Source organism: Panthera pardus, unplaced genomic scaffold (genome assembly GCF_024362965.1).
Source record: "Panthera pardus isolate Hobbes unplaced genomic scaffold, ASM2436296v1 HiC_scaffold_6, whole genome shotgun sequence".
Taxonomy (NCBI): Eukaryota; Metazoa; Chordata; class Mammalia; order Carnivora; family Felidae; genus Panthera; species Panthera pardus.
In genome coordinates this window covers 59,371,010-59,395,480 of record NW_026526991.1, presented here as the reverse complement: position 1 = coordinate 59,395,480, position 24,471 = coordinate 59,371,010, and the positions used below count along the sequence as shown (strand labels likewise).

General features: G+C 55.1%; 2 protein-coding genes across 2 annotated transcripts; one reads left to right on the top strand and one right to left on the bottom strand.

Annotated features, from left to right (window-relative positions):
• Positions 1-644: 644 nt before the first annotated feature.
• TMT1B (thiol methyltransferase 1B) lies at positions 645-3,445 on the top strand. Its single transcript, XM_019454692.2, has 2 exons — positions 645-1,459; positions 2,556-3,445. The coding sequence occupies exons 1-2, from the start codon at positions 962-964 to the stop codon at positions 2,790-2,792; spliced, it is 735 nt and encodes a 244-aa protein (XP_019310237.1). The 5' UTR covers positions 645-961; the 3' UTR covers positions 2,793-3,445.
• On the bottom strand, positions 3,406-23,311 carry ITGA7 (integrin subunit alpha 7). Its single transcript, XM_019454685.2, is given in 27 exon segments — positions 3,406-4,135; positions 6,201-6,326; positions 6,415-6,513; positions 6,743-6,856; positions 9,154-9,285; positions 9,464-9,640; positions 10,177-10,279; positions 10,423-10,497; positions 10,640-10,719; positions 10,825-10,905; positions 10,988-11,180; positions 11,742-11,857; positions 12,535-12,684; positions 13,109-13,278; positions 13,424-13,485; positions 13,642-13,737; positions 13,847-13,974; positions 14,104-14,192; positions 14,556-14,694; positions 14,696-14,750; positions 14,879-15,086; positions 15,935-16,054; positions 16,350-16,481; positions 16,962-17,217; positions 18,370-18,449; positions 18,551-18,678; positions 22,944-23,311. Coding segments are annotated over 27 exon segments (3,546 nt in total). The 5' UTR covers positions 23,150-23,311; the 3' UTR covers positions 3,406-3,904.
• Between the last annotated feature and the right edge of the window lie 1,160 nt (positions 23,312-24,471).

The following is a 24,471-nucleotide window of genomic DNA, read 5'->3' as shown; positions in this document are numbered from 1 at the left end:
TGAGACTCCCTTGCCTTAGTGGCAGCCTAGTACCGAAGCCTCAGGGGGTACCGTCCTAGGCTGTAAGGACAGCTAGCATCACCTGCTTCCCGTCTCCCCCCACTCTCCTTAGATCACACGAATGTGGAAATAGGAGGAGATCTTGGAAACTGTGTAAGGCCCACCCAATCTCTCTCCATCTCCCCATTTTACAGATGAGAAGTTGGAGCCCAGAAAGCAAAAAGGCTTGCCCAAAGAAACAGCAAGTTGTAATGGCAGAACTAATTCTGGGACCTACACTTCCCGACTCTTCTTCTCCATTCTTTTTCTCCCTTCTTTTCTTCTATTGCTTAGGCACTGCAGCTTTGAATGTGATAACAAACACCAGTCAGTTGAGAAAATGCCTTCCTTTTGGCCTGCAACCTCCCTCCTTCTTCTGAGCAATCAGGCCTTACCCTGAATACTTTGTGTTTGACTTCTATCTGGGGCAAAGGCATGTTACAGTTTACAGAGCCCTGGGGGTGTGCCAGGAGAATCCAACCAGAGTTTCCAGCTTGCATAACCTGTGCACGTCCCGGGGACAGAATGAGGCCAACACATGCCCATGAGTCAGCTCTGTCCCAGCACTTGGCCCCCATGAAGCTGTGACCTGAGACATATCTGTCTCCGCCCTTCCCACTCCTCTCTGAAATGATCAGCACTTCCTGCCTTCAACTGACAGAGCACCCCGGAACTCAGGACACTAGCACCACCTGTGCCTCCACCCCCCATAAAACTTGTTGAAGAGCCTGTAGGGCTAAAGAGCTGAGCCCTCCGGAGGTATTCCATACACCCTCCCCCATCCTGGCAAAGAAAAAATTGACAATGAGGACACAGGGAACAAAGTCCTGTCACAGGAGGAAGAGAGACTCCTGTCTGCAGTGACTGCAAAGAGAGAAAAGGCCAACGCCCCAGCGGAAGCACCACTCAGAGTCCGTCTGTCATGGATGTCCTGGTCCGACTCCTGCAGCTGCTGGTGCTACTCCTGACCCTGCCCCTGCACCTGATGGCCCTGCTGGGCTGCTGGCAGCCCCTGTGCAAAAGCTACTTCCCCTACCTAATGGCGGCACTGACTGCCAAGAGCAACCAAAAGATGGAGAGTAAGAAACGGGAGCTCTTTGGCCAGATAAAGAGGCTTACGGGAGGCTCCGGGAAGGTGGCCTTGCTGGAGCTGGGCTGCGGCACTGGTGCCAACTTCCAGTTCTACCCAGCTGGCTGCCGGATCACCTGCCTGGACCCAAACCCCCACATGGAGAAGTTGCTGACAAAGAGCATGGCTGAGAACAGGCATCTCCAGTATGAACAGTTTGTGGTGGCTTCCGGAGAGGACATGAAACAACTGGCCGACGGGTCCATGGACGTGGTGGTCAGCACCCTGGTGCTGTGCTCTGTGCAGAGTCCGAGGAGGGTCCTGCAGGAGGTCCAGAGAGTGCTGAGGCCAGTAAGCAGAAGGGAGAGGGAATGGGCAGGGGGCAGGCAAAGGCAGCAGTGGCCGCTCCAGAAAGGAGAATGTGCTGTACTAGCGCGTTAGACACCCATCCACCCCCATCTGCTGGTGAAGAGCAAATAGGACCAGGGCTTCGATGGGGCAGAATAGGATGCTGTGGAAGCACACAGGAGAGCCACCTTACGCGGCGGTTGTTTGGGAGGGAGGGGAAGATGGGAGGAGGGGAGAAGGACACCTAAGGAAGTGAGGTTTTACATTGAGATCTGAGAGATTAAGCAGGTTGTGGAGGAGTGGGGAAAATAAAAGAGTGTTCTAGATAGAGATATTAGGGGAAATAGAATCTATAAGATTTTGAACTGAGCATGGAAAGGAGTTTAGGATGGTTTCCAGGTTTCTGGCATGAGTGACTGGTGGAGGGAGGGAGGTGAGAGGGAAGTGTCATTTGCTGAAATGGGAGAAACCTATTTGGGGCTTGTTAGGCCTGAGATGCCACTGAGACAGCCAGGAGGAAAAGTCACAGAGGCGGTTAGAAGTCCAGATCTGGAAGTCAGAAAAAGGTGTAGCCTGAAGATAGTGATCTGGAAGTCACCAGCTTGTAGCTGGTAAATTCAGAGCACAGGGGTACATGAGATCACTCAGAGAGGGTTCAGCAAGGAGACAAGAGCTGAAGGAACCCCAGTGTTAGAAGTCAGGCGCAAGGTTTCCCTGGGATGTTGGCCAAAGGAAGAGGTTGGGCGTACGCATCTGAGTTTCAGAAGTGAGCATCTCTGTACACAGTGAGATCTCTGCTCTAGTCTCTCCATCTCACCATCTATCTGCCCTTGGCTAGGTTGTTCCTCTGGCCATCTTTTAAAGATCTCTCACCAGTCATCCCCACTGGGAGGTTCCTTACATGCACTTTTGAGTGGGAGGGTGGGAGCCAAAGTCTGCAGAAAAAGTCAGGAGCAGAACGATTCCCCTCATAAACTCACAGACCAGCAACCCCTGCTTCACCAAGAGGCTTGACCAGGTTTGGTCAGCGGGGTGGGGGTGAAGTGAGAGGAAGGGTGCGGAATGGAGCAAGTAAGTGACACTAACTCTTCTCTCCCAGGGAGGAGTGTTCTTCTTCTGGGAGCATGTGGCTGAGCCCCGTGGCAGCTGGGCCTTCCTGTGGCAGCAAGTTTTAGAGCCTACTTGGAAACACATTGGGGATGGCTGCTGCCTCACCAGAGAGACCTGGAAGGATCTGGAGAGTGCCCAGTTCTCTGAACTCCAAATGGAACAACAACCCCCTCCCTTCAAGTGGTTACCTGTTGGGCCCCACATCATGGGAAAGGCTATAAAATAACCCTTCCCCAAGCCCTGCCTCCAGCCAGAGCAATCCCACCTACCTGCTAAGTCTGTCTTCCCCTGAGAGAAATCTAGGCAAAGAAGTCATTCCCCCCACCACCCCCTCTTCCTCCTTCCCTCCACCTCTGCCAGGAGTCTAACTTCAATTCTTCCTTCCAAAGTGAAAAAGCTCTGGGGCGCCAGCCTGGCTCAGTCAATAGAGCACGTGACTTTTAATCTTAGGGTCATGAGTTCAAGCCCCACACTGGGTGTGGAATCTACTTTCAAAAAAAATGAACAAAGTGAAAGAACTCCATTCCCACCCTGACCACAGGGAGGAAAGTGATATTCTCTCCTTTCCTAGACTGGGTCTCCCAATTTTTGCCCACCCACTCCTAGGGCAGTTCCCTGTCCCTTTCCTTTGTTCCCACAGTAGAGCTCCCCCTCCTCTCTGTCTGAAGCACGTACTTCCAGGGACTGGTCACGAAAGTCATGATACATGCACCCCGCCGGCCCCCCAACCCTCCCTCCCACTACCAGCTTTGGAGCTGGAGCGGGGGGTGCAGAGAGAAGCAATCTTACCCTGGAGATCCTGGACAAGGGGGAGCAGGACTCAGCAAAGAAGTCAGAGGTTTTGTCCTCAAATATTGTTTAATAAATAGATAAAATCCACTAGATTGATGCAGCACACTAAGGTCAGAGGAGAGGGGAAACTAGGGAGAGAAGAACCCCTGAGTCGGCAACACAACCTCCTCCCCAACCCTCTGGGTTTAAGGCACTTTCAGGGGGACAGGTCCTTGGGGTCCTATTAAGGTGAATGGGAGAAGGAGGGATTAGGGTCCCCTCTCCCACTTTTGCATCAGGACCTCACTGCCCTTCTCCCCCGACCCCCACAACCCCATTCTTGATCTGCCCTCATCTCACAGTGTTCTAAGGGGAAGTGTGTTCTAAGGGGAAGTTTTGGGAGATGCTCCTTGTAGGGGGTGGGGGGAGACATCTACGCCCCTGAGGAAACAGATCCTGTCACATCCTGATGGGACTCCAGCAACCCACTCTACCCTCTTCATCCCAAGGAGCCATATCTGGGGAAAGGGTGGAGGGGACCCACAGGCCAGGCTGGGACGGAAGCAGCTAGGCGGTGCCTGACACGGGATGCCCCTCTGAGCCTGGCTCAGGGTGCCCATCCGCAGCCAGGATGGGGTGTGCATCGGGGCCCTCCCGCCGGGGGCTGCCCCAGTTGTTCCTCAGGATGGTGCCCGTCTTCTCCTCTTTGAACTGCTGTCGGTCTTCCCGCGGGATCTTCACCGCATGGTACTGGGGCACGGTGGCCTCGGGGTACCGTGCCCGCTTGAAGAATCCCATCTGTAAGGACACCAGGCCCAATGTGAGGAGTGTGCAGGGCTGAGGTCCCTGGAGCAGATATCAGCACAGCACAGAGCCTTGCCTCCACCATCACTGGGACAGAAAGTACCAACTACGGCTGAAAGGGGTTGCGTTGGACAGCATCCAGTGCAGTGCGCGGCCCCTGCAGGTGCCATAATCAATGCGGGGTCCCCAGGTCCTCACTCACAGAAAGAGAAAGACCAGGAGGGGCCAAGGGTGCAGGACCAAGGACATATCCCTTGGCTCCTGGAAGAGGGAGTTGAAGATGGAACGTCAGGACCGCTGACCCCACCCAAACTTTTTAAGAGACCCAATAGCATGCCCCAGGACATAAACGAGATCTGAGGCAAAACATCGCTCCCTAGACCCCTGCATACTTGGAATGACTCCTCTCGAGCCTCAGATGCACACAGCCCGAGTTCTCAAATGGCATCTTCCTCAGGGCAGGGCCCTCTCATCCATGAATATGGTGGCCTAGCCCCTTCCTACATCGTGAACATGCTGGCCCTTACACACGAAAGTGGAAATGTGTCCCTTGCACACTCACACTCAGGACTGCCTGAGACTCCTACATGCTCCAACTGCACGGCATGTCCTTGCACGTTTGTCTCTGCACGCCCATGCCCACAGAAGAGCCATGCACGAACCTTCCTGCACTCCCACATGCTCATACGCTGGGAGCCCACCCACCCCTCCGCGCATGCCTCAGGCTATGTATACTCACCTTATAATCTCACCCTTATGATAACCACCCACCCCAGTTCCTAGAACTCACACCACCCTCATGCAATCTCAGTTCTTCACCCTGCACATTCTTGGTCCCCTGAATGCCGGGGGCTCTACTCACAGTTACACACACATACACACACACACACACACACACACACGTGCACACACACACACACGCGCGCGCGCACACGCACACACATGCACACACACAATTACCCCGCAGTCCCTGGGCCCCCAGCTTCCACGGCCGAGGGCTGCACAGCCAGACGGGCCCGGTGATAGTTGGTGGGAAAAGACGAGCTCTGGCTGCTCCGATGGAAGAAGCCACACTGGGATGTCAAGGGGGGGGGGGGGGGGGGAAGGGAGCAAAAGAGGTGGAGGATGGGAAGACTCAAGAAGGATGGAGGCCCTTATCTCTGCTCTGTCCCCCTCCCATGAAAGCAGGGAGCAGAGAGTCTGGTGCCAGTTTCATGAAGGTATCCATCTCCCCTAAGACTGGCCAGGCTCCCAACAGTGTAGATGCTAATCCAGAGGCTTGGTCCACTGATGACTCACATTTGCCCAACAGTGTGCTTGGTCAGCAACTGGTCCAGGGAAGACTAGGGCCAGTCCCCCATGGGGCCCCAAGAACATGCATGGTTCCCCAGAGCCCCATTGTGGCATGTGGTTCAGGGTATGACCACTGATGGTGGATGTGATTCCGTGTACTGACATGTGCATGTGCATGCTTTTACATGGAACCCCAGACACAAATGTGATTCCATCTATACTATGTACGAAGACAGTTCCAGGTAGAGCCTGGTACGTGGAGGCTCCAAGCTCAGTCCTGGAGGTAGTCCCTGGAGTTAAGTGTCACCGCTGTGCCTTCTGTGTCACAGTTCCCTTCTCGGCCTTACCTGCCAGGCTCCAGTGAGATCAGACCACACTTCCCTGCCTCTATGACTTTGCCTCCCTTGATCCCACCCACCTCATCCCCCACATCCACATCCTACAACCGCACCTTCTTCTAAGCCAACTGCTCTCGAGCTCTCTCACCTCTGAACTCCCACTGCACTGTCTTGCCTTAGCGCCTTCTGCCTTGTCCTTAACTACAAGGCTCACCTCCCCCACTAGACTGACTCTCAAATCCTTGAGGCCGAGATCTGCATCTGACTTCTCTCTGAGATGTCCAAAGCCTGAGAGAGTCCCTGGGACATACAAGTGTTGAGCGCAGGCTGGCTGAACAAATGAGAGTGTGGCTGGGAAGGAGAACCACAGCATGAAAGGCCACCTGCCTGGCAGGGAAGACCCCTGGCCCCACCCCCCCGAGCCTCACCTTCCACATGAGCAGCACCAGCAGCGCCAGCACCAGAAGCCCGGCCAGTACAGCCAGGAGGATGACCCACCAGGGGACTCCTTCTGCCACCACAGCCACAGGGTCCAGGTAAACCATCACTGGGATCTGGGGAATGAGGCGTTAAGAGAATAAGGGCTGGCACAAAGGGAAAGAAGAGCGTCCTCACCCCAACATCCCCAGGCCTGCAGCTCACCACTGTGGAGGCGTCTCTGAGCAGCAAGTTCTTGATAGAGGACTTCACAGTGATGTTCGCTCGCACAATCACTTCCAGGGACTTCACAGCTGAGTACTCCTAAAGGAGCAGGGAAGGACAGCCTCCTCCTGAATGCCCCATGCCCCCCATCTCCCCTCCCCCCCAGCTCCTGAATTTGTAAATGGAAGGGTCCCCAACCCAGAGGGTATTTCTGTCTGTCTTGGGTTAAGAGTGTGCTGTATTTCGGGAGAAGGCAGAAGCAGCGGTGAGTCCCAGACAGACTGCTGGGGAAGAAGACACCAGTCCGGCACCCCCACAGGGCTCTTACCTCCAAGAAGGTGCTGTTCCAGAGGCGGCCCCAGACGTGCAGCACAGCAGCTCGGTCAAAGCTATATAGAGGGCAGCTGAACACCACACAGTTGGCAGTGCCCCGGACACAGTCCTAGGGACAAGGACAGGCAGGGCTCTGAGCCACTTGGCCCCAGCCCTCTGAGCATACGGAGGGCCCAACACCCTCACATATGTGTTCACACAGACACAGAGTCTGCCCAGAGCCTTCACTCCACCCCTCCATGAGCTCCCACACCTTGGACCCCCTTTTCCCCTTGTTCCTCACTCATGTCTCTCCCATTTTCCTTACCCGACCTCAAACTCACCTTCTCCAGGAAGTCTTCCCAAACTAACCCCATGGTCCAAAAGAGCAGCCTACCCCAAATCTGCTCTATCTGGCCTTGAAATACGTGGATAGCAGGGAGGGGGTCTCTTACTTGACATCAGCAGCAGAGTAACTTCCCCAATGAATGCTTATGTTATATAACAATGGCTCCCTTTACTGAGCACCACTTACCTGCAAGGTACTTATTAAAGCTTCACAACTGTCCTGCAAGGTGCATATTATTATCATCCCCATTTTCCAAACTAGGGAATTAAAGTTCAAAGAGGCCAGGTGCAGGACTCCTGGCTGGCTCAGTCAGTGGAGCATGCAACTCTTGATCTCGGGGTCATGAGTTCAAGCCCCATTTTGGGTATAGAAATTACTTTAAAAAAAAAAGAGGGGGGTACCTGCGTGGCTCAGTCCGTGGAGCATGCAACTCTTGATCTCAGGGTTGTGGGTTTGAGCCTCACACTGAGCTTGGATATTACTTAAAAATAAAATCTTGGGGCGCCTGGGTGGCTCAGTCGGTTGAGCGACCAACTTCAGCTCAGGTCATGATCTCACGGTTTGTGAGTTTAAGTCCCGCATCGGGCTCTGTGCTCACAGCTCAGAGCCTGGAGCCTGCTTCTGATTCTGTGTCTCCCTCTCTCTCTGCCCTTCCCCCACTCATGCTCTGTCTCTCTCTGTCTCAGAAAGAAATAAACATTAAAATAATAATAATAAAAATAAAATCTTAAAAAAAAAAAAAAAGGCCTGGTGACCTGCCTCAAGTTGCACAGTTAGCAAAGCTGGTAAGTGGTGGGACAGATATTTGAACCCAGGTCCATGGTGGGCAAAGCCACATGCCTACACTAAGCCCAAACCCACAGACGGAGGAGGAGGCTGTCCCAGGAGCTGCTGTGGGACAGGGGACTTAAGCCCTGCTCCTTCCAGGTCAGACCTAAGTTCACTTGGCCCAATCCCACCTGATGATCCAATTGCCTAAAATTTGTGTTATAGTCACCACACTTCATGTACAGAAGAATGGCTTTGAAAGCATTCGAATTCTTTGCATGGTCTTTTATTTTGCCGCTTTTGAGCAATTCAAGAATCCTTGATCGGTTTGTCTAAAAGCAATTTTAAAGTCTTTAAGTTTATTTCTTTACTTTGAGAAAGGGTGCGGGGAGAGAGAGACAGAGAGAGAGAATAGGGGAGAGGCAGAGAAAGAGAAAGAGAGAATCCCAAGCAGGCCTGATGTGGGGCTCAAACCCGTGAACCGAAAGATCATGACCTGAGGCAAAATCAATGACACTTAATCAACTGAGCCTCCCAGGCGCCCCCCTCTAAAAGCAATCTTAAGCAAAAGAATAGATTTCAAGTTCTTATTAAAAAGGGAGGCCTTTCAAGGGAAATTAGTCATGTAGAAAAAGCAGGACAACACACGTAACAGGGAGTCTGCTGTTTTTCAAGTTCGGACTACCCGCACGTGCCTTCATCTTGCCTCCTGCCATGCTCCTGCTATGCTCTAGTGGAGCAGGGAGGCTGAGGGCCCCCACAAGAAACAGGTGCTCTGGTGGAGCTCCCTCCCAGACAGATGACACCAGAGCTGGCCCAACTGTTTAAGATCCCCCTGCAAACTGTCTCTTTGACTCCTTCTACTGCCCACTCCTCCATAGCTGGGATTCACCTCCTTGCAACCAGGCCATAGTCTGCCCCCACCACCACCCCCCCAGTCTGCCCCTCCACACTCTCACTGCCAGCACCATCCTACAAGGGTCGAGCACAGAGCGCGTGCTCATCGGCTCAATATATCTACTTAAAGAACCAAACTATGTAAAACAAGGAATTGATTGTGCGGCTAACTGGCTATAGGTCAAGTGCCCTGCTCTGGACTGAGTACTTGGTGGCCATAGGGGACCTGTAATGTCAGCGGCTGTGACGTAACCTGTCTTGTCAACTCTGTCCAAGTGTCTGGCCATCACACCTTTCAACAGGCCAGCCTCTCAGACAGCCACCCCCTAAAGCTCCATGTCCCCCAGCATCCCGTCACAGCACCAACACCCCTGCCCTTCATTCCCACTGTACCATGTCTGCCCTGCCCTCACCAGGGTGATGTTTTTCTTCTTCTCGGCAGAGGACACTGGCCACCAGGATGTGCTGGGCTCTGGCTGCTCAGGATGTTCCTGCTGCTCCGGCTGCTCCAGCTCCCTCCGCCTCCTATCCCTGCTGTCCACGTCCTGGATGCAGGGAGTGGAGGCAGTGAGCATCCCTCCAAGCAGCAATCCTGAGGTAGCCTCTCCTCCCCCACTGCCTTCCTCCTGGCCCTCCCTCCGGCTTCCCAACCCCACGACATCCCCAAAGTCTAACCACCCCCACCCTGTTTCAGTGGCCCCGACCACCCTGCTTAAGCCTCACCAGTTGGAGGATGTTGGGCCTCGGGGAACAGAGCCCCTTCTGCCCAGGCCCTTGCCCGCCCTCCAGCTCCACCCGCATGGGGTACAGCAGCCACTTTCCGTTGGCAATCTCATGGGGCCACATGATGTTGAGGAAGGCAGAGCCCAGGGTGTTAAGCGACTGGCCTTGGTTGGAGACCTGTGGGCACAAATAAATATGAAGGGAGGGAGCTTGGTTTTTGAACAGGCCCTAAATCTGCAGAGATAGAGGAGACAAGGGCTGAGGGGAAGGCCTCAGGAAGCAGAATTTCAACAAAGACTTGGGATCCTAGACCCCACCAAGCATCATTCTCTGCCCACTCCAAACCAGGAAGACCTGGAGATGTCACTGCAAGGGTGGGAGGCCCCAGTCAAGCAAGGGCAGAGTTCTAAGGAGAAACATCATCCCTCCCCCTCTGTCCCCATCCCCCAGCTGATGGCCCTGGCAGAAAAGCTTCCCTGGACCCTCATGGCCTACCCAGACCAGTAGGTGAGATGTCCATACAGACATGACCAGAAAATGGTCAACTGAGGCCCCAACACAAACACCTGCCCACAACCAAGGTCCAGGAGCAAGGGGAGGCCCTGAACTTGCCGAACCATCATGCCGCCATAGAGTAGAAGAACCACAGCTCTTGGGACATGTCTCAGCCTCTCTACGTGCCAAAAAAGGAGGGGCCTTACCAGGACACTCACCGTGACCTCATACTTGACCTTGCTGCCTATATCCCGCTCAGACCGCATGGCGCTCTCGCCCCGCACCACACCAGAGAAGAAGAGCTGCTGGGGAATGGCCACCCTGGAGCAGAAGGGTCAAAACGGGGGCTGAGGAAGCCTGGGGCCTGGCTGATTGGAGGGTCAGTAGGCAGAGCCCGGGCCAGGGCTCGGGAGTAGCAATGCGTCCCCCCTTCCAGCAGATATGCCCATTTGGTTGGAGCTTACCCCGTGATGGACAGCGGCAGCTCAATGAAGACACGTGCTCGGGCAGAGACCGGATGAAGCTCCTGCTCACTGATCCTGGCATATGAGCAGGAGCAGGCATGGGCAGGGGGCACAGGCACCACCCCAAGGGCTCAGATGAAGACAGCAGAGCCCCACCCAGGTGGACATCAACCAAGCTGCCCCCACCCTCACCACACCCTGGCCCCACCAGGCTTACGTGGCCAACAGCAGCTCCACTTCCAGCTCTGTGGTCTCAATAGTGATCCCTGAGGTGCTAAGGATGAGGTAGAAGGTGACCTAGACCAAGAGTGGAGAAAGATTAGGGTCAGGGAAGGCTAAGGGCGGGAGAAGGGTCTGGTCTTAGACGGGCACTCCAACAGAGATAAGGGCTGACATGCTCACCTGGGCACCTCTCTTCATGGGGTTCCCCAGCTCACACTCGACATGGGAGGCATTCTCGTTGGACAGGCAGAGCGGCTTCTCCTGCAGTGGGGAGGGAAGGAGAGGTTAGTTTGGGTTACTGGAGCCCCCAAGACCCCACCCCCACCCCGCTGCAGGTCCTCACCGCAGGGTCCAGGGCTCGGACTCCTGAGTAGTGCAGGGAGGCAGGGAGGGTGACCAGAAGCTGGGCTTCATGAGCATCATCCCCATCAGCCTGGGGCTGGGCTGGATCCGAGGGCAGGTTGGTGACCGTCAGCTCCAGGCCAATGACTGGCTGCCCACTCAGGGCAAACAGGGCTGTTGTCCCATCTGTATCCCTGGAGGTCAGATCCCATTCACTCTAAATCTGAACACCTCCCTCTGCCTCTCCCACTCCTGCCTCCTCCTCGCCCAGTGCACGCTGCCTGCTTCTACCCCCTGAGTCTCTCCTCCCACCAGCTCCCTCACATTGGCCTCCACACCAGTCCAAACCTCAGGTCTTCCCACACTCCAGAGAATCAGACTAGGAGTCAGGAGACCTCCCTTCCAGTCCGAGCTCCCTTGCTTACCCACCTGGGGGAAGTGACTTAACCTCTCAAGGCCCCCGTTCTCTATCTATAAAGGGACTAATAATAATTCCTACCTCACCGGGTTGGGAAGACTAAACAGTGAGCTGTATGTACTTTATATTATCATATACATTCACATACATATACTATCATATATCGTGAAGGCTTGTTATTCTTCGCCAGGAGAGCCCCTATGGCCCCATCACTGATCCTCATCTTCTGAATTATCACAGATCCTCCCCAGCCTCGGCCTGGCCCTCCTGAGGGGGCTTCCTTCTCTTCCTTGAATTCTCGCCTTCCCACCCCACCTGACCCCTCACTCCTCCTCACATGGGCAGAGGTTGGAACTCCGTGTCGCTGACCCGGGCACAGAAGCGAGCATGAACCAGCTGCAGGTTGCTCTGACAGATCTTGTCTTCACCACAACCTTGTTTCAGGAAGTGGATCTAAGGAGAGATTTGAGGAGAGGGTGATTCGTAGGTGTGAGGCAGGGGATGAATGTGTCACTAAGGCATACAGTGGGGTAGAGTATCACAAGATTAAGCAACCTGGGTTCAACTCTCAGATCTGCTGCTTACTAGCTGTGTGATATTGAGCTGGTCACTGACCACCCTGTGCTGTGTCCTTTTCAGTAAAACAAGCATGTGATGATGACAAGGTAGAGGCCAGCAGGTAAGTCCACAGCGAGGCCACATTTCCCTAGCCTCCCTTGCTTGTAACTGAGTTCCAGATTTAGAACATGAAGAGAAGTGAAGAGCATCCCTTCCAGACTGGCCAGGAGGGCCATACAAGGAGCTTCATGTTCTTCCTTCCAGGTGATAAGGAGGGAGGCTACCTAAGGACCTTGGAGGCCACATCTGAAGATGGCAGATCCCTATGAGCCCAGGCCCCTGAATGAATGCATGGGATGGAGGATTAGTGTCCCCTCTGACTAGGAACACATGATCACTTGGGCCATTTTCCATTTGGGGGTCTACTTGTCACAGCACCTAGAGATATGAGGAACTGCTGAGGTAGCACATAAAAGAGTTTTGAAAGCTACAAATGCATGTCACTGGGAGGGACAATGATCACTGCTTCTCCTAGCCCCTTCTCCTGAGCTAAACCAGAACCCATGGCTCACCTCTGCCCTCTGGGTGCTGGGCTGGTGGGCATTGAGGATGGGGGCCACTGGGGGCAGACCCTGGCCAGGAGCCTGTCGCCGGAGCCGTGGGGTCTGGAGACCGTAGGACAGGGTCACCACAATGGCCCGAAGCTTGTCTTTGACATTCTCCTGGGAAGAGGAAAGATGGACAAGGATACAATCTTCAGGCCCCAACCAGATCTAGGACAGATTTTGAAACCTGGCAAGAAGATTAGGGAGGTGAAGGAGAGAGGTGGAGACCGGAGCTAAGGGGAGGGAAAGCGACTGGGATGGAAAAGGGAGGAGCCCAGGATCTAGGGTTTTGAGGACCATGTGTGACAGGGGAACCTGCCATCTCCATCTCCAGGGAGGACAGAACTTGTACTCTGGACATAGAAGGCGGAAGACACAAGAAGGCAGCTGGCGAGGAGAAGGTCAGCCTATAAGGGAGGCTTCCCAAAAGTGGAGATCAGAAAATGAGGTGTAAGCATGTTTGGGAAGAAGCTAAGAGGAATCAACCAAAAGAGACCATGCAATGACAATGACTCTCAGAGGCCAAGGGGTCAGTGTCCACCTGTAGCTGGAACATGGTGTCTCCACAGACTCGGTCATGCTGGTGCTTCAGCCACACGGTGCCTGAGGCCTGGTGCTTGGGGTCATCTGGGCCACGGCTCAGGAAGGTCACACGGGGGACCTGGCCCCGGAGCCTTCGGTCTGTGTCCCCATCTAACACATAATCCAGGGCTATGGCGTGTGGGGAGAGGAGGGGAGCCAGTGAGCTGGAGAACTGCTCTAATCTGACCCTATCTCTGAGATGCCTTTCTCTCCACCTCAGAGTGACCCACCCTGAAACCCAAAGGGTGGAAAATGGGAGGAGAACCTCACTCACCCACAATAGGGCTGTAGCTGCTGGGGGTTGCAATGTAGCTGAAACAGACCCGCAAGTCCACACTGTGGGGGCAAGGGTAGCTCCTGAGCCAGGCAAGACCGATGGGCCAACACCTCACTCCTGTCGCAGCCCCAGTCCCCAGCCCCACACGGGGCAGAGGAAGAAAAGGGGAAAATGGACCCTGAATTTTCCCTGCCTCCCCTTGGATCCCACCTCACCAGACTGAGTGGCCAGCAGCACAGTTAGGCTGTTCTAGATCAATGGCTCGGGGAGCAATGAAGACCTCATGCGACACATGAAGGACGGGTCTGGCCCTGTGGAATGAGGAGTTGAGAGCACAAGAAACATGAGACTATGAGGCAGGGAAAGAGAAGAGCTGGCCTTAAGGAGGGAGAGGCAAAGGCAGAGGAGGGGGCTGATCACCTGAAGAGCACAGCAGTGTCAGCCAAGGAGCCAACCAGTAGGTCTGGGTAATGATTCCCATCCACATCCAGGCCACTGGACAGGGAGTAGCCAAAGCTCTTTATGCCCACGGCCTCACCCTCCAGCACCTGCAGGACCAGACCATCAGCTCCCCACCAGCATCACCCCCAGCCTGCCCCCTGCCCTCTGCTGTTGTGCCTCCTTTATTTCCCCCACACCCATTACCCCCACACCTCATCCCAACGACCCCCTCTTACCTGGGAAGGTTTGATGACAACCCCCAGGCTGCTCCCATGGTAGATAAAGACTTTCCCATCCCCATCAAAGGGAGCCCCCACAGCGATATCTGTGGGTGTGGGAGAAAGGTAATCAGACTGGGGCGGGGCGGGAAGATGGGGTCCAGGCCCCAACTTTCCCTCAGTCACTCAGTTCCATATAATATGCTTTCTATTTTATTGAGAGGCTACTAAGTCCCAGGCACCTTACACACATCATCTTTAAGCCTCTTAGCTACTCTCTGCAGATATGACTATCAGAAAGGTTACTTGCCCAATGTCCCAAAGCTGGTAAAATGATAAAGCTCAGATGTGAGCCCAGGTTGCTTCTCTCTCAGAGCCCTCAGAAGGCCTCCCCCTTGACCTCTGAGGCACTTCCCCATCCCTGCTCCTGCCCCCTCCCACCCCTGAGGCTTTCCAGTTCCCAATCACACCTGCAAAGCCATCTTGGTTGAGGTCCCCCAAGACAGCCAGGCTGATCCCGAACATGGAGTCAGGAGAGCCACAGAGCCGGAGAGGGGAGACCCCAGCCCAGTGACCCCCCTGGTTCATGTACACATACACGGCACCTCCCCAGCTCTTCTTGGCGCTCAAAGAAGTAGGGGGCACCCACTACCAGGTCTGCCCAGCTATGGAGAGAGGGAAATAGTCAGTGTGGCTCCCTCCCCAGCCAGGGGAGTCAGACAGATGCCAGAGGCCCCTGAGACCTCCTAGACCCAGCCTCCCCCAGGCTGCACTCCCCTGTGCCCACTCTTACCCATCATTATTGAGATCGGCCACAGCCAGTGAGTAGCCAAAGCCGGAGGTCAGGCGCTCCCCAGACAGCATAACTTCGGGCACCAGGCGACTGGCACTGTCTTTGCGCAGAATGACCACAGCACCCTTGTGGTTGGCACGGGGGGCCCCTGCCACAAAGCTCAGCTCTTCTGCACGCACCAGACCCTTCCCCGAGTCGATGGAGAAACCTGGGTGGGGCGGCTTACCAGTGAGCACTCCCCAAAAGATTTAGGAGCCAGGGTGTGTCCAAGCTCCCCCCACTTTGCCCCCTCCTCACAGGTCCAGAGCCAAAAGGTAGAGGTGCCCTCCAAGTTATCAGCACGACAGCTGGACTGCTCTACCTCCCCCTCCAGAGCCCTGGAAGCCCTCCCACACCCAGAGGCTGGAGTTTGGCACAAGAAGTGAGATGAGATCAGCCTTGGGGACTGGGGAGGAAAGACAAAGGCAATGACTAGGAAGGCCAGCCAGCTGGGCAGGAGCTGAGCAGGGCACCACACGTAAAGTTCCCAGGGAACGTCTCCCCTCTGCACACCCAGGTGGCCCCAGTCCCATCCAATGCACCTTCTTTGCCCCCACTCCCAATGCACTCACAGGGAGAGGAAGTCTTCATGTGGACAGAGGGGAGCCAAAGGGGAGTGGGAAAGAACTTGGTTCACCCAAACATCTCCCAGGCCTCGTTTCCTCCCCCTCTGCAGAGGGATGCAGTTGAGACAAGGAGAGGGACTTACCAACAAGGCTAGGGCTTTCTCAGGCATGTGCCCACCGTCCACCCTTCAGAGAAAGTCCCACTAAAGCTCCACCCTCCTTCTTTCCCAGTACGGTCTCAGCCCACCTGGTTCTTCCTCCATGGAGACCCCAGGTCACATCCCCCTAGGCCATCCCCCTGGGGGCATCTTCTCAGGCCTGGTCACCGCGCCCAGCTCTTCTCTGAAATTTGGGCCCAACATGGATTTCCCTGGGTGTATGTTGGTGAGGGCAGGGCAGGAGAGGAGGGGAGGCCAGGCCAAGCCCCCAGGGCCCAGGGAAGCTTACAAACCTAAGTAGCTATTCAGGGCCAAGTCTCCGGCTGGTCCTGGGAGCCGGTCAGCGGGGTCCAAAGTTTTATACACCAGCTGGTCAGGGTCTGAGCTATCAATGTTGGTCACAAAGAGCAACCCTGCGGGGGGCAGGTAGGGGGAGACACCAGGGAAGGGACATCCAGAGGAGGGGCCACAGAGTGGGGAGACAGAGTCAGACATAAAGGCAAGAAGAAGGAGGCACAAGAGGAAGAGGTGGAGAAAGAATATGAGAGAGACAAAGAGGCCAGAGAGATAAGAATCAGAGACAGAAAGAGAGAGAGAGACAGGGTGAAAGCCAGAGACAAAGACACAGAAGGATGGGAGCATGGAGAGGGATGACAAGAGAGAGGAGCAGAGGGTTAGAGCAGCTCTGGGCCAGGGAGGGGTCCCTACCAAAGTAGCTGTTGGCAGGGACCGGGATGAGGCGGGGGTCCTGCTCCTTCTCACCCCCCGCCTCGTAGGGCCCGTCGTCCAGGTGCGCCAGGTCCGCCGAGCCCTGCACACAGAGCTCCACCCTGGCGGTGCCTGCAAGGACAGACCCATTAGTGCTCCGGGGCAGGGAGCTAGGAGCACCTCTCAGGTCAGATGCCAGTTAGACAGGCACACGGGGACGCCCCTGGTCTCCCGTGCAGCCCTGTCTCTACCCCGTCCCCAGCCCAAGCTTCCTGGCCCCACAGACTTGCTGTCCCACTCACCAAGTGTCAGCTCGGCCAGCGGCAGCGTGCGGACATGGGGATGGGGGTGATGAGGTTGGGGAGTGAGCAGGCCCAGCCGTGCACGTGGGGGTTCATGCCAGCATGGTGAGGAACACTCGGCCATTCGAAGGACAGGAGACGTCCCCATCTGTGTGTGTGCTGGCACGATGGGGGTGGGAGATGTGCCAGTGCCCCAGGGCTACGTGGTGGTGAATGTGTGGGCATGCTCAGCCACGTGCTGCTCCCAATCCCATTTCTGAGGTAAGAGGCCATTTTGGTTCCCTTCTCCCCTCCCCAAGGAGTGACTCACCCTTCCAGTTATAGGTTCCCGGGGCCCCAAAGAGGAGGTAGTGGCTGTCAGGGGAGAAGGCGGCAGCTGTGCCCTGCTGGCAGAACCCAAATTGTTCATGGCCTTGGGGGCGACCCTCACAGAACTTCCATTCCCCGCCATCCAATTCATCACGGACGGCCAGGTCTTGGCTTAGCACAAAGCAACGACCGATCACATCCCTGGTCTCCAGGATCTGGTCTACTCGCTGCCGTGCCTCATACCGGTGTGCACAGGTCTGTGGGAGGAAGGGATGTGGGGTCATCCACTGTGTGGGCCAATGACCCATGAGAGCCACGCAGCCCGCATGCAGACGTGTGGCAGGCACGGTTTCGTGAGCACACACACATGCACACAGACACACACATCATGTGAGCACCGCCACTCAGCTCAGTGGTAGGCAATATATACGTAACTATCCCACTTGTGCCCACTCGCTTGTCCCAGAAGGGAAAAAGCCTTGTTCCACATTCTGCCCGGGCACCCGCAGGTACGACTAAGCCAGCACACAGCACTCTGCCTCTTTGACCATGCCATATGTGCCTGTCCCCAGCACACCAAGCTGGTCCTGTCTCTACACTTTTGTAAGTGCCACCACTTTGCAAAGAACTTCCTCCCCTCTCTGCTCCTGACACGTTGCTCATTCTGGAAAGGTTGCCTAAGATCTCTGCCACCTGCAGGAGTCTTTTCTGTCCACTCTCCTTTGGACTTTCACACAGTGACCGTACCCCTCACTTAACATTAACCATATTCTGCCCCACAGTGGCTTAATTGTGCATCTGTGTGTCAGTGATGATACAGAGAGAAACACGCAAAGAAAAAGAGAGAAGGAGCGTCTCCAGAACTATGTGGTAGGCTCTTTGTGCCGTGGACCAGGCTTTTCCTTGTCTTTACGTTTCCTCTCTTAGTAGCTAGCACAACACCTGATGCTTAAAACGTTCTCAGTAAGAGTTTGACAAATGGATAGATAGATAGATAGATAGATAGATAGATAGATAGCTGGCTTTAAATTATAAGACCAGGGACCAGGGGTACCTGGGTGGCTCAGTCAGTTGAGCATCCAACTCTTGATCTGGGCTCAAATCATGATCTCAGGGTCATGGGTTTGAGCCCTGAGTTGGCCTACTTAAGATTCTCTCTCTTTCTCTCCCTGTGCCCCTCTCCCTGGCTCACACTCACTCTCTCTCTCTCTAAAAATAAAAATAAAATAAAATAAAAATAAGGACAGAGACCATGTCTTATACCTTTTTTCTATCTCCCTGAGGTCCTGGGAATTAGGCCATCATACTACATGCCAGCCTGTGTTCTATAAACACACCTGTGCACATGCACACCATATACACACTCACACACCCCACCCTTGCATACGGTCACAAGGAGTGATACTCACGACAATCTTGCCTCCAGGCCCCTGGCTCCGAACACTGACTCCCAACCACTGGTTCTCCTTGCTTTCTTTCTGCACATCAGCTGGAGGCAGGACACTGGGAATAAGGAGAGGGAAGAGGAGGCCAAGTCCTCTCCTCCCCTTCATGCGCTGCACCCCCTCCCCGCCCCTACAGGGACCACACCTCCACGGTCGATGTCCACTCTGTAGCAGTCGGTCTCTTCCAGGCTCAGGGGACAAGCGAAGAGGCCTCCAGTGCGATTCGCCTGCTGCCCAGGCAGAGCCAGGGCCTGCGGAGCACCCACCAGCAGCCTGCACAACAGGACAGGAGCAGGAGTTAGCAGACAGAACGCTGTGCCTCCCCAGGGCTGCCCAGGCCCGACCCCTCAGAACCAAGCCGAGTGTGGAGAACTAAGGAGTAGGGCCAGAAGTCAGTTTCCCCAAGTCTGGCGAGGACAAATTAATATACTTGGCCATGCAATCATCACATTACACACGCACATTCTATCTGGATGAGGGGCCACATGCACTGTAGATACACACACGTGCGCATGTGCCAAACAAAGCAGCCTGGCCAGCGCTGCTAGTTTGAAAGAACCGCCTGTTCCCAGCACCTGTTCCTGGCCAGGCCTTCCCTACCCACTTCCTGGCCCCATCCCCAAGCTCTACCCTCCTCCCCAAACCCAGTCCCGTTAGAACCCTCCCAGAAATGCCAAGAATGCTGAGAGCAGAAGCAACAGGAGCCCACACTGGTACCACAGGGTGGCCCAGGGAGCAGCCTCAGAGGCCGAGCAAGAGGCTAGATATGGGCCTGTTCCCCCACGCTTCATCCGGGGCCCACCAAAGACCCCACCCCACCCCCAGCAACCCTGCCAACCCCAGATTCCATCAGTCAGCTGGCCTGGAGGTAGGGGCCAGTTTCTCCTCTGTCTCCAATCCTACGCCCATTTTCTGCCCCTGTCCTGAATCCCCTTCCCCATTGTTCCTCCTCCTCCCCACACCCATGATTTTCCCCATTCCTCTCACCCTCCCTGCCCCCACCCTGTCTTCTCTCCTACCTCCCCCTCAGACGCTTTCCCAGCTACAACTTTCTTGGCAGGACAATTTTCCATGATCACAGCCAAGGTTTTTTCCCCAGGGGAGGACTGTGCTGGGAATGAAGGCTGCCTGGGTCCCCTGGGGCTGAACCCCAGGCCAGGAGTGAAGGAAGGGGTAAGGTGAGGTGACTGGCACCCAGCTGACTACAAGGATCTCTCTTCACAGAAGGAGAGACTCAAAAGTGGAAGCAGGGAAACCTCGAGGCCTCTCTCCCACATTCTTCCTCCATTTCCCTTGCTGGGGATGAGGCCCAAAGTGGTGTCGGGCAATATTGCAGACAGGCATCTATGGGGCACTGTGCCAGTCCTGAGGGGGAAGGGAGGGCACAGAGCCACACTCCCTTCCCACAGCTTTAGTCTCTTAGCAGCTGTCATCCCGCATCAGAGCCAGTGTCCAGAGTGAGGAGGGGGCAGGGAGTGGCAAGGAAGACAGCGTGCATTCGGCATTCATCAACAGCTACGTATTGAGAACTTAGCATCTGCCAAGCCTTGTGTCAGGCACTGGTGAGACAAGGAAGTAGTATTTCTTCAGCACCTACTATGGGCAAGGCCTTAGGCTAGATGCCAAGGATATGAGGAACGAACGTTTGTCACCCTCTACCTAGGTTGTAGACATCAGGCTGGGCAAGTTACATGCATTCTCTCTTTTAAGCGTCACAGCAATCCTATATGAGGGTTCCTTTCTCGTCTTTCAGAGGAGGAAACTCACTCACATACATTAAGTAGGATGCTGGAATTCAAATCCACATCTGCCTAACTCTAAAACCCATGCCTTTTCCACCATAGCCAATGATGGGCCATCTCCAGAACACTGAGACCACTCCAGAGAAAGAACAGGAGGAAGGGGAGGGGAGGGTACCCTGCACAAAAAAGGAAATGACACGGCCAACCTTCCAACAAGTCCGCAGTACCCCCCGCCCCATCACCAAACTCAGAGATGGCCATGTCTTGGAGGACTGGGGCTATCTTACTCATCTCTGCGCTTGCCCCATAGGAGGCATGTGGATGCATTTGTTGAACGCACACGTTGTATGGACTCACAGAGACACCCAGTGCCTCAGCTGGTCAACACATAGCTAAGAACCAGAAGAAGCTAATATCAGTGTTTAGTGTTCACATCTCCCCTAGAGGTCTAAGTGGGGAGGAGGATGGAGGGAAGAGGTCCATATGGAAGAAAGAGGCTTGTGCACATACATACGGCCAGCCTCACTCTCAGTGGAGAACAGACCAGCCCACCCAACCTGGGAACAAGAGTTCCCACACACAGCCTCTCTAGTCCCTCCACCTCTGCCCTAGCCACACCCTTTTCTGGCTTCATCCCACAGTCCCTGGCCACCCCAGGTCTCTGGACACTGACTCCCAACCACTGGTTCTCAGCCACAGCTGTACCCATTGCAGACAAAAGCAAGAACACCTTGGCAGCTGGGGGCAGAGGGATTCCCCAGGAGCCTGGCCAAGTAGAAGCAAAGGAGTAGCCCACTACCACCACACCTCTCAATTCTGCACACACTCCAGGGCTCTGACCCAAGGCCTGCCCTCTCTGACTCTCTCAAACTGGGTGGCCCTCTGGGGGGGGGGGGGGGTGCTTGGCCCAAAAGTTGACTCAACCGGGGTGATCTGGCCAAGCCTTTGGATCCAGGTTTGCAGTAAGGCACTAAAGCTATTCTCTAGCTCTGTGGATCATGATACAGGAATAACAGTAACAGGAATAACACTTTCACAGCATTCCCTGTGGACTTTGCGCTATTCTAAGGGTTTTATACATACTAAGAACTCTTAATCCCCACAAAAACTCTATCTGGTAGTCCTACTGTTGAACTCCACTTTACAGCTGAAAGATATAAATGAGGCTGAAACCACAGAGCCAAGAAGGTTAGACTTCAAAGTCTCATCCAGGGGCAAGACTGAAAGACATCACAATGGGTGAAGCCTTTCAATCAGTGGGTGCTGGTGAAGGCAAACTGAAACTCAAAAGCTAGGGACTGAGCAAGGTGCCTGGTCCCTCACATGCCACCAGGCAGCAGAGCACCCCTTGCTGGAACCAAAGCAGGGTTAGACAGTCAGGCTCCTCTGGGAGTGCTCCCAGTTTGGCTCTGGGAGACAGAGTCAAGGGGCCACCTTCAGAGAGGAGGGGGAAATGACAAGAGACCAAGCTATTAAAAATAACTTAGAATTTGCCTGGAAATAGTTCAGAGAGTTCAGCATGTCCTAAAAAGGCCTCCAGTCCTGGAACTCTGGCAGATGGGGGAAGAAGGGAGGGAGAGACAAGATGAGGTAGGAAGCAGATAGAAGGCTGAAGAGATGAAGTCAGTTGCTTTCTATCTCTCCCAAAGGGTGGGGGACCACTGACCATGCTCCCTGATGACAGGGATAATGGAAGAAGATTAGAGCTAGCCCCTCCTTCCCAAGCTGGGGAAGAGAAATGAGCTCCTGTCCCTACCCTCTGCCCCCAAGCAAACACTATCCAGGAGAAGACAATCCCAATGGACAGCATTGATCCCAGTAATGGACACTTAGTGTGACTTAGGCTCTGGCCTAGGAAAGAAAAGCCCCCTGGCAGGAGGGGGTGGGAAGCTTTCTTCCTCTTGTCTCTCTTCTTAAAATCATACATGCAGCTGGAGCCAATAGGATATGAAACATGACAGACATAGGCCCCACACATATGTGTCCATCTCCCAATGAGTCCTGAACTGAATAGGAAATAACTAGAATTGTACTCTGCCCCTCACTCCTCCCTGCCTTCCCCCACTACTGGGATTCCTAGACCTGGAAATTTCCTGAGGAGGAGGAAGGGGAGCACGAGCCTGGCCAGCATCCTTCTTGAGTCTCTGTCGCTGTTGCTGCTGCTCCTGCTGCTGCTGCTGCTGCTACAACTTTTGGGGGTTCTGTTTTCTGCTCCATAATCAAACCACCTAGTACAGGCTGCCCTGTACCCTCCCAGGTCCTCTCCCAGCCTCATATTCTTGAGCCACAGAAATAAATGGCAGGTCTCCCCTGGTCTCCAGTGTCCTGCTGTCTTAATTCCATCCCATGGCAATGTTCTCACAGGAACTTATGTCTGGAGTCTAACCCTCCATCCTTCCCAGGGTGTCTTCAACCTCTCTGCCCTTTCCCTCTCCTCCTGCCCTAAGCAAAGACAAGACGTTCAGTCCCTCTTCCTGAGGAAATTGAGCCCTCTGACGGAGGGGAGTCACAGACCCTGGGACTGGAGCAAGGATGCAAGTTGGGGGGAAAACAAAAGGAGATCGTTCCCTGCCAAGACAAGAACCTCTCTCTCCCAACTCATCCCCAAAGCAAGACCCTCGGGGTCTCAGAGCCTGAGGGTACGCCTCCAGACCCAAGACAGATGAGGCAAGGTTGGAGTGTGGGGTATCTGTGGACAGCCTGAGTCGTCGTGGGGTTGGAAGACAGAGATGGGATGGGGGTTGGGGGAAATCTGTGGCTCGGGCACGGGGATTCTGGGCGGGTGCGGTGACTCACCAGCTCTGGGGTCGGGGCTGCAACTGCCGGTGCAGAGCCACAGAGAAGCCGAAGAGGCTACCCGGCTCGCCCTCCTTGCGCAGGGCGCCCATCACGTCCAGATTGAAGGCGACAGCCCCCGGGCAGAGCAGGCCGGCCAGCAGGGAGCCAAGAAGGTAACAAATCCCGGGGGAGCCCCGAGGACCACGGCCCGGAGTCCCGGCCATGCGGCGAACCTTGCGCGCGCTTCCCACGAGCGCAGGAAAACTCGCTCCCGCCCCAAGCTCCAGGTCTCCCACGGCGAGCCTCTGGTCTCGCGTCTCGCAGATCTTCCAGGGGTCTCGCAATCTCTCGCCTCGCCCCCCTCTCCCGCCGCCCCGCCGCCCCGCCGCCCCAGCACCCCTCCAGGGCAACTGCAGCGGCCGCAGCCCAAGGGTAAGCCAGAGCTCCCGCCTCCGCTCCCAGGGGCGCCGCCCCGCACCCCGGCTCCGCCCTCGGCCCCGCCCCTCGCCCGCGCGGCAGGTGGAGGCTTCGCTGCGCCGCAAAGGGATGCCCGGGCTGGCGACTCCGGGTAGGAAAGGGCCTGGCTCGGCGGGATCCCCACCCCAGCTTCGGCCCCGCCCCAGCCTGCGCGCTCCTGCCCTTCCCCCACTCCAGCCCAAACCCGCGAGTGGTGCGGGCGGCGCCTGGGAATGGGGGGGAAGAGAAGTACAGATAGAAAGGGACCGAAAAAGAGAAAGGAACGTATGAGATGAGAAGTGCGTGACGCAGTCTGGGAAGAGAGATGCAGACGGAGAGATGAAAGGGGAGGGTCCTGTGTGGTCCTTTGGTGCTCCTTTCTCTCCAAGGTCAAGTAGAACGCCTCATTGCTTTTTGAATCACGCCGCTTCCCGCCCCATGCCATCCCACACCCCACCCCACCCCCCAGAAACGCCCAGCAATGACAACGGCTACGCTAGCCACGACGTCAGCATTCAGGGAGACTGAGGAAAAGATAGAGGAAAGAGGAGAGAGAGAAACTCAGCAGGTCTGGAGAGGAGAGCAAAAGAAGCAGGTAGAAAGAAAACAGAAAGAGAAAAGAGATGGAGAAAGAAGGGCAAGAGTTTGACTAATAAAGGCGGGGGGGGGGGGGCGCTTGGCCGGCTCTGTCCATAGAGCATGAGATTCTTGATCTCCCAGTCTGAGTTGGAGCCCCACCTTGGGCAGAAAGATTACAAGAGAGAAAGAAAGAGAAAGAGAGAGAGAGAAGAAAGGAAGGGAGAGAGAGAGAAGGAGGAAGGAAGGAAGGAAGGAAGGAAGGAAGGAAGGAAGGAAGGAAGGAAGGAAGAAAATAAAAACACCCACAAGGAATGGAATGGAGAAAAGAAAATTACTGAGTCTGATACAAGAAGAGGAAATTAAGCAGCAAAAAGGGAGTGGGGGTCAAAGAAGGGCAAAGATGAAAAAGATTGGACCCAAGAGGGAGAGGGATGGAAAGGATGTCTTCATTGGAGAGGGCAGAGTTCCAGACTGGTCCAGGCAGGATCAGGGTGGGGCTTTGCAAGGATCT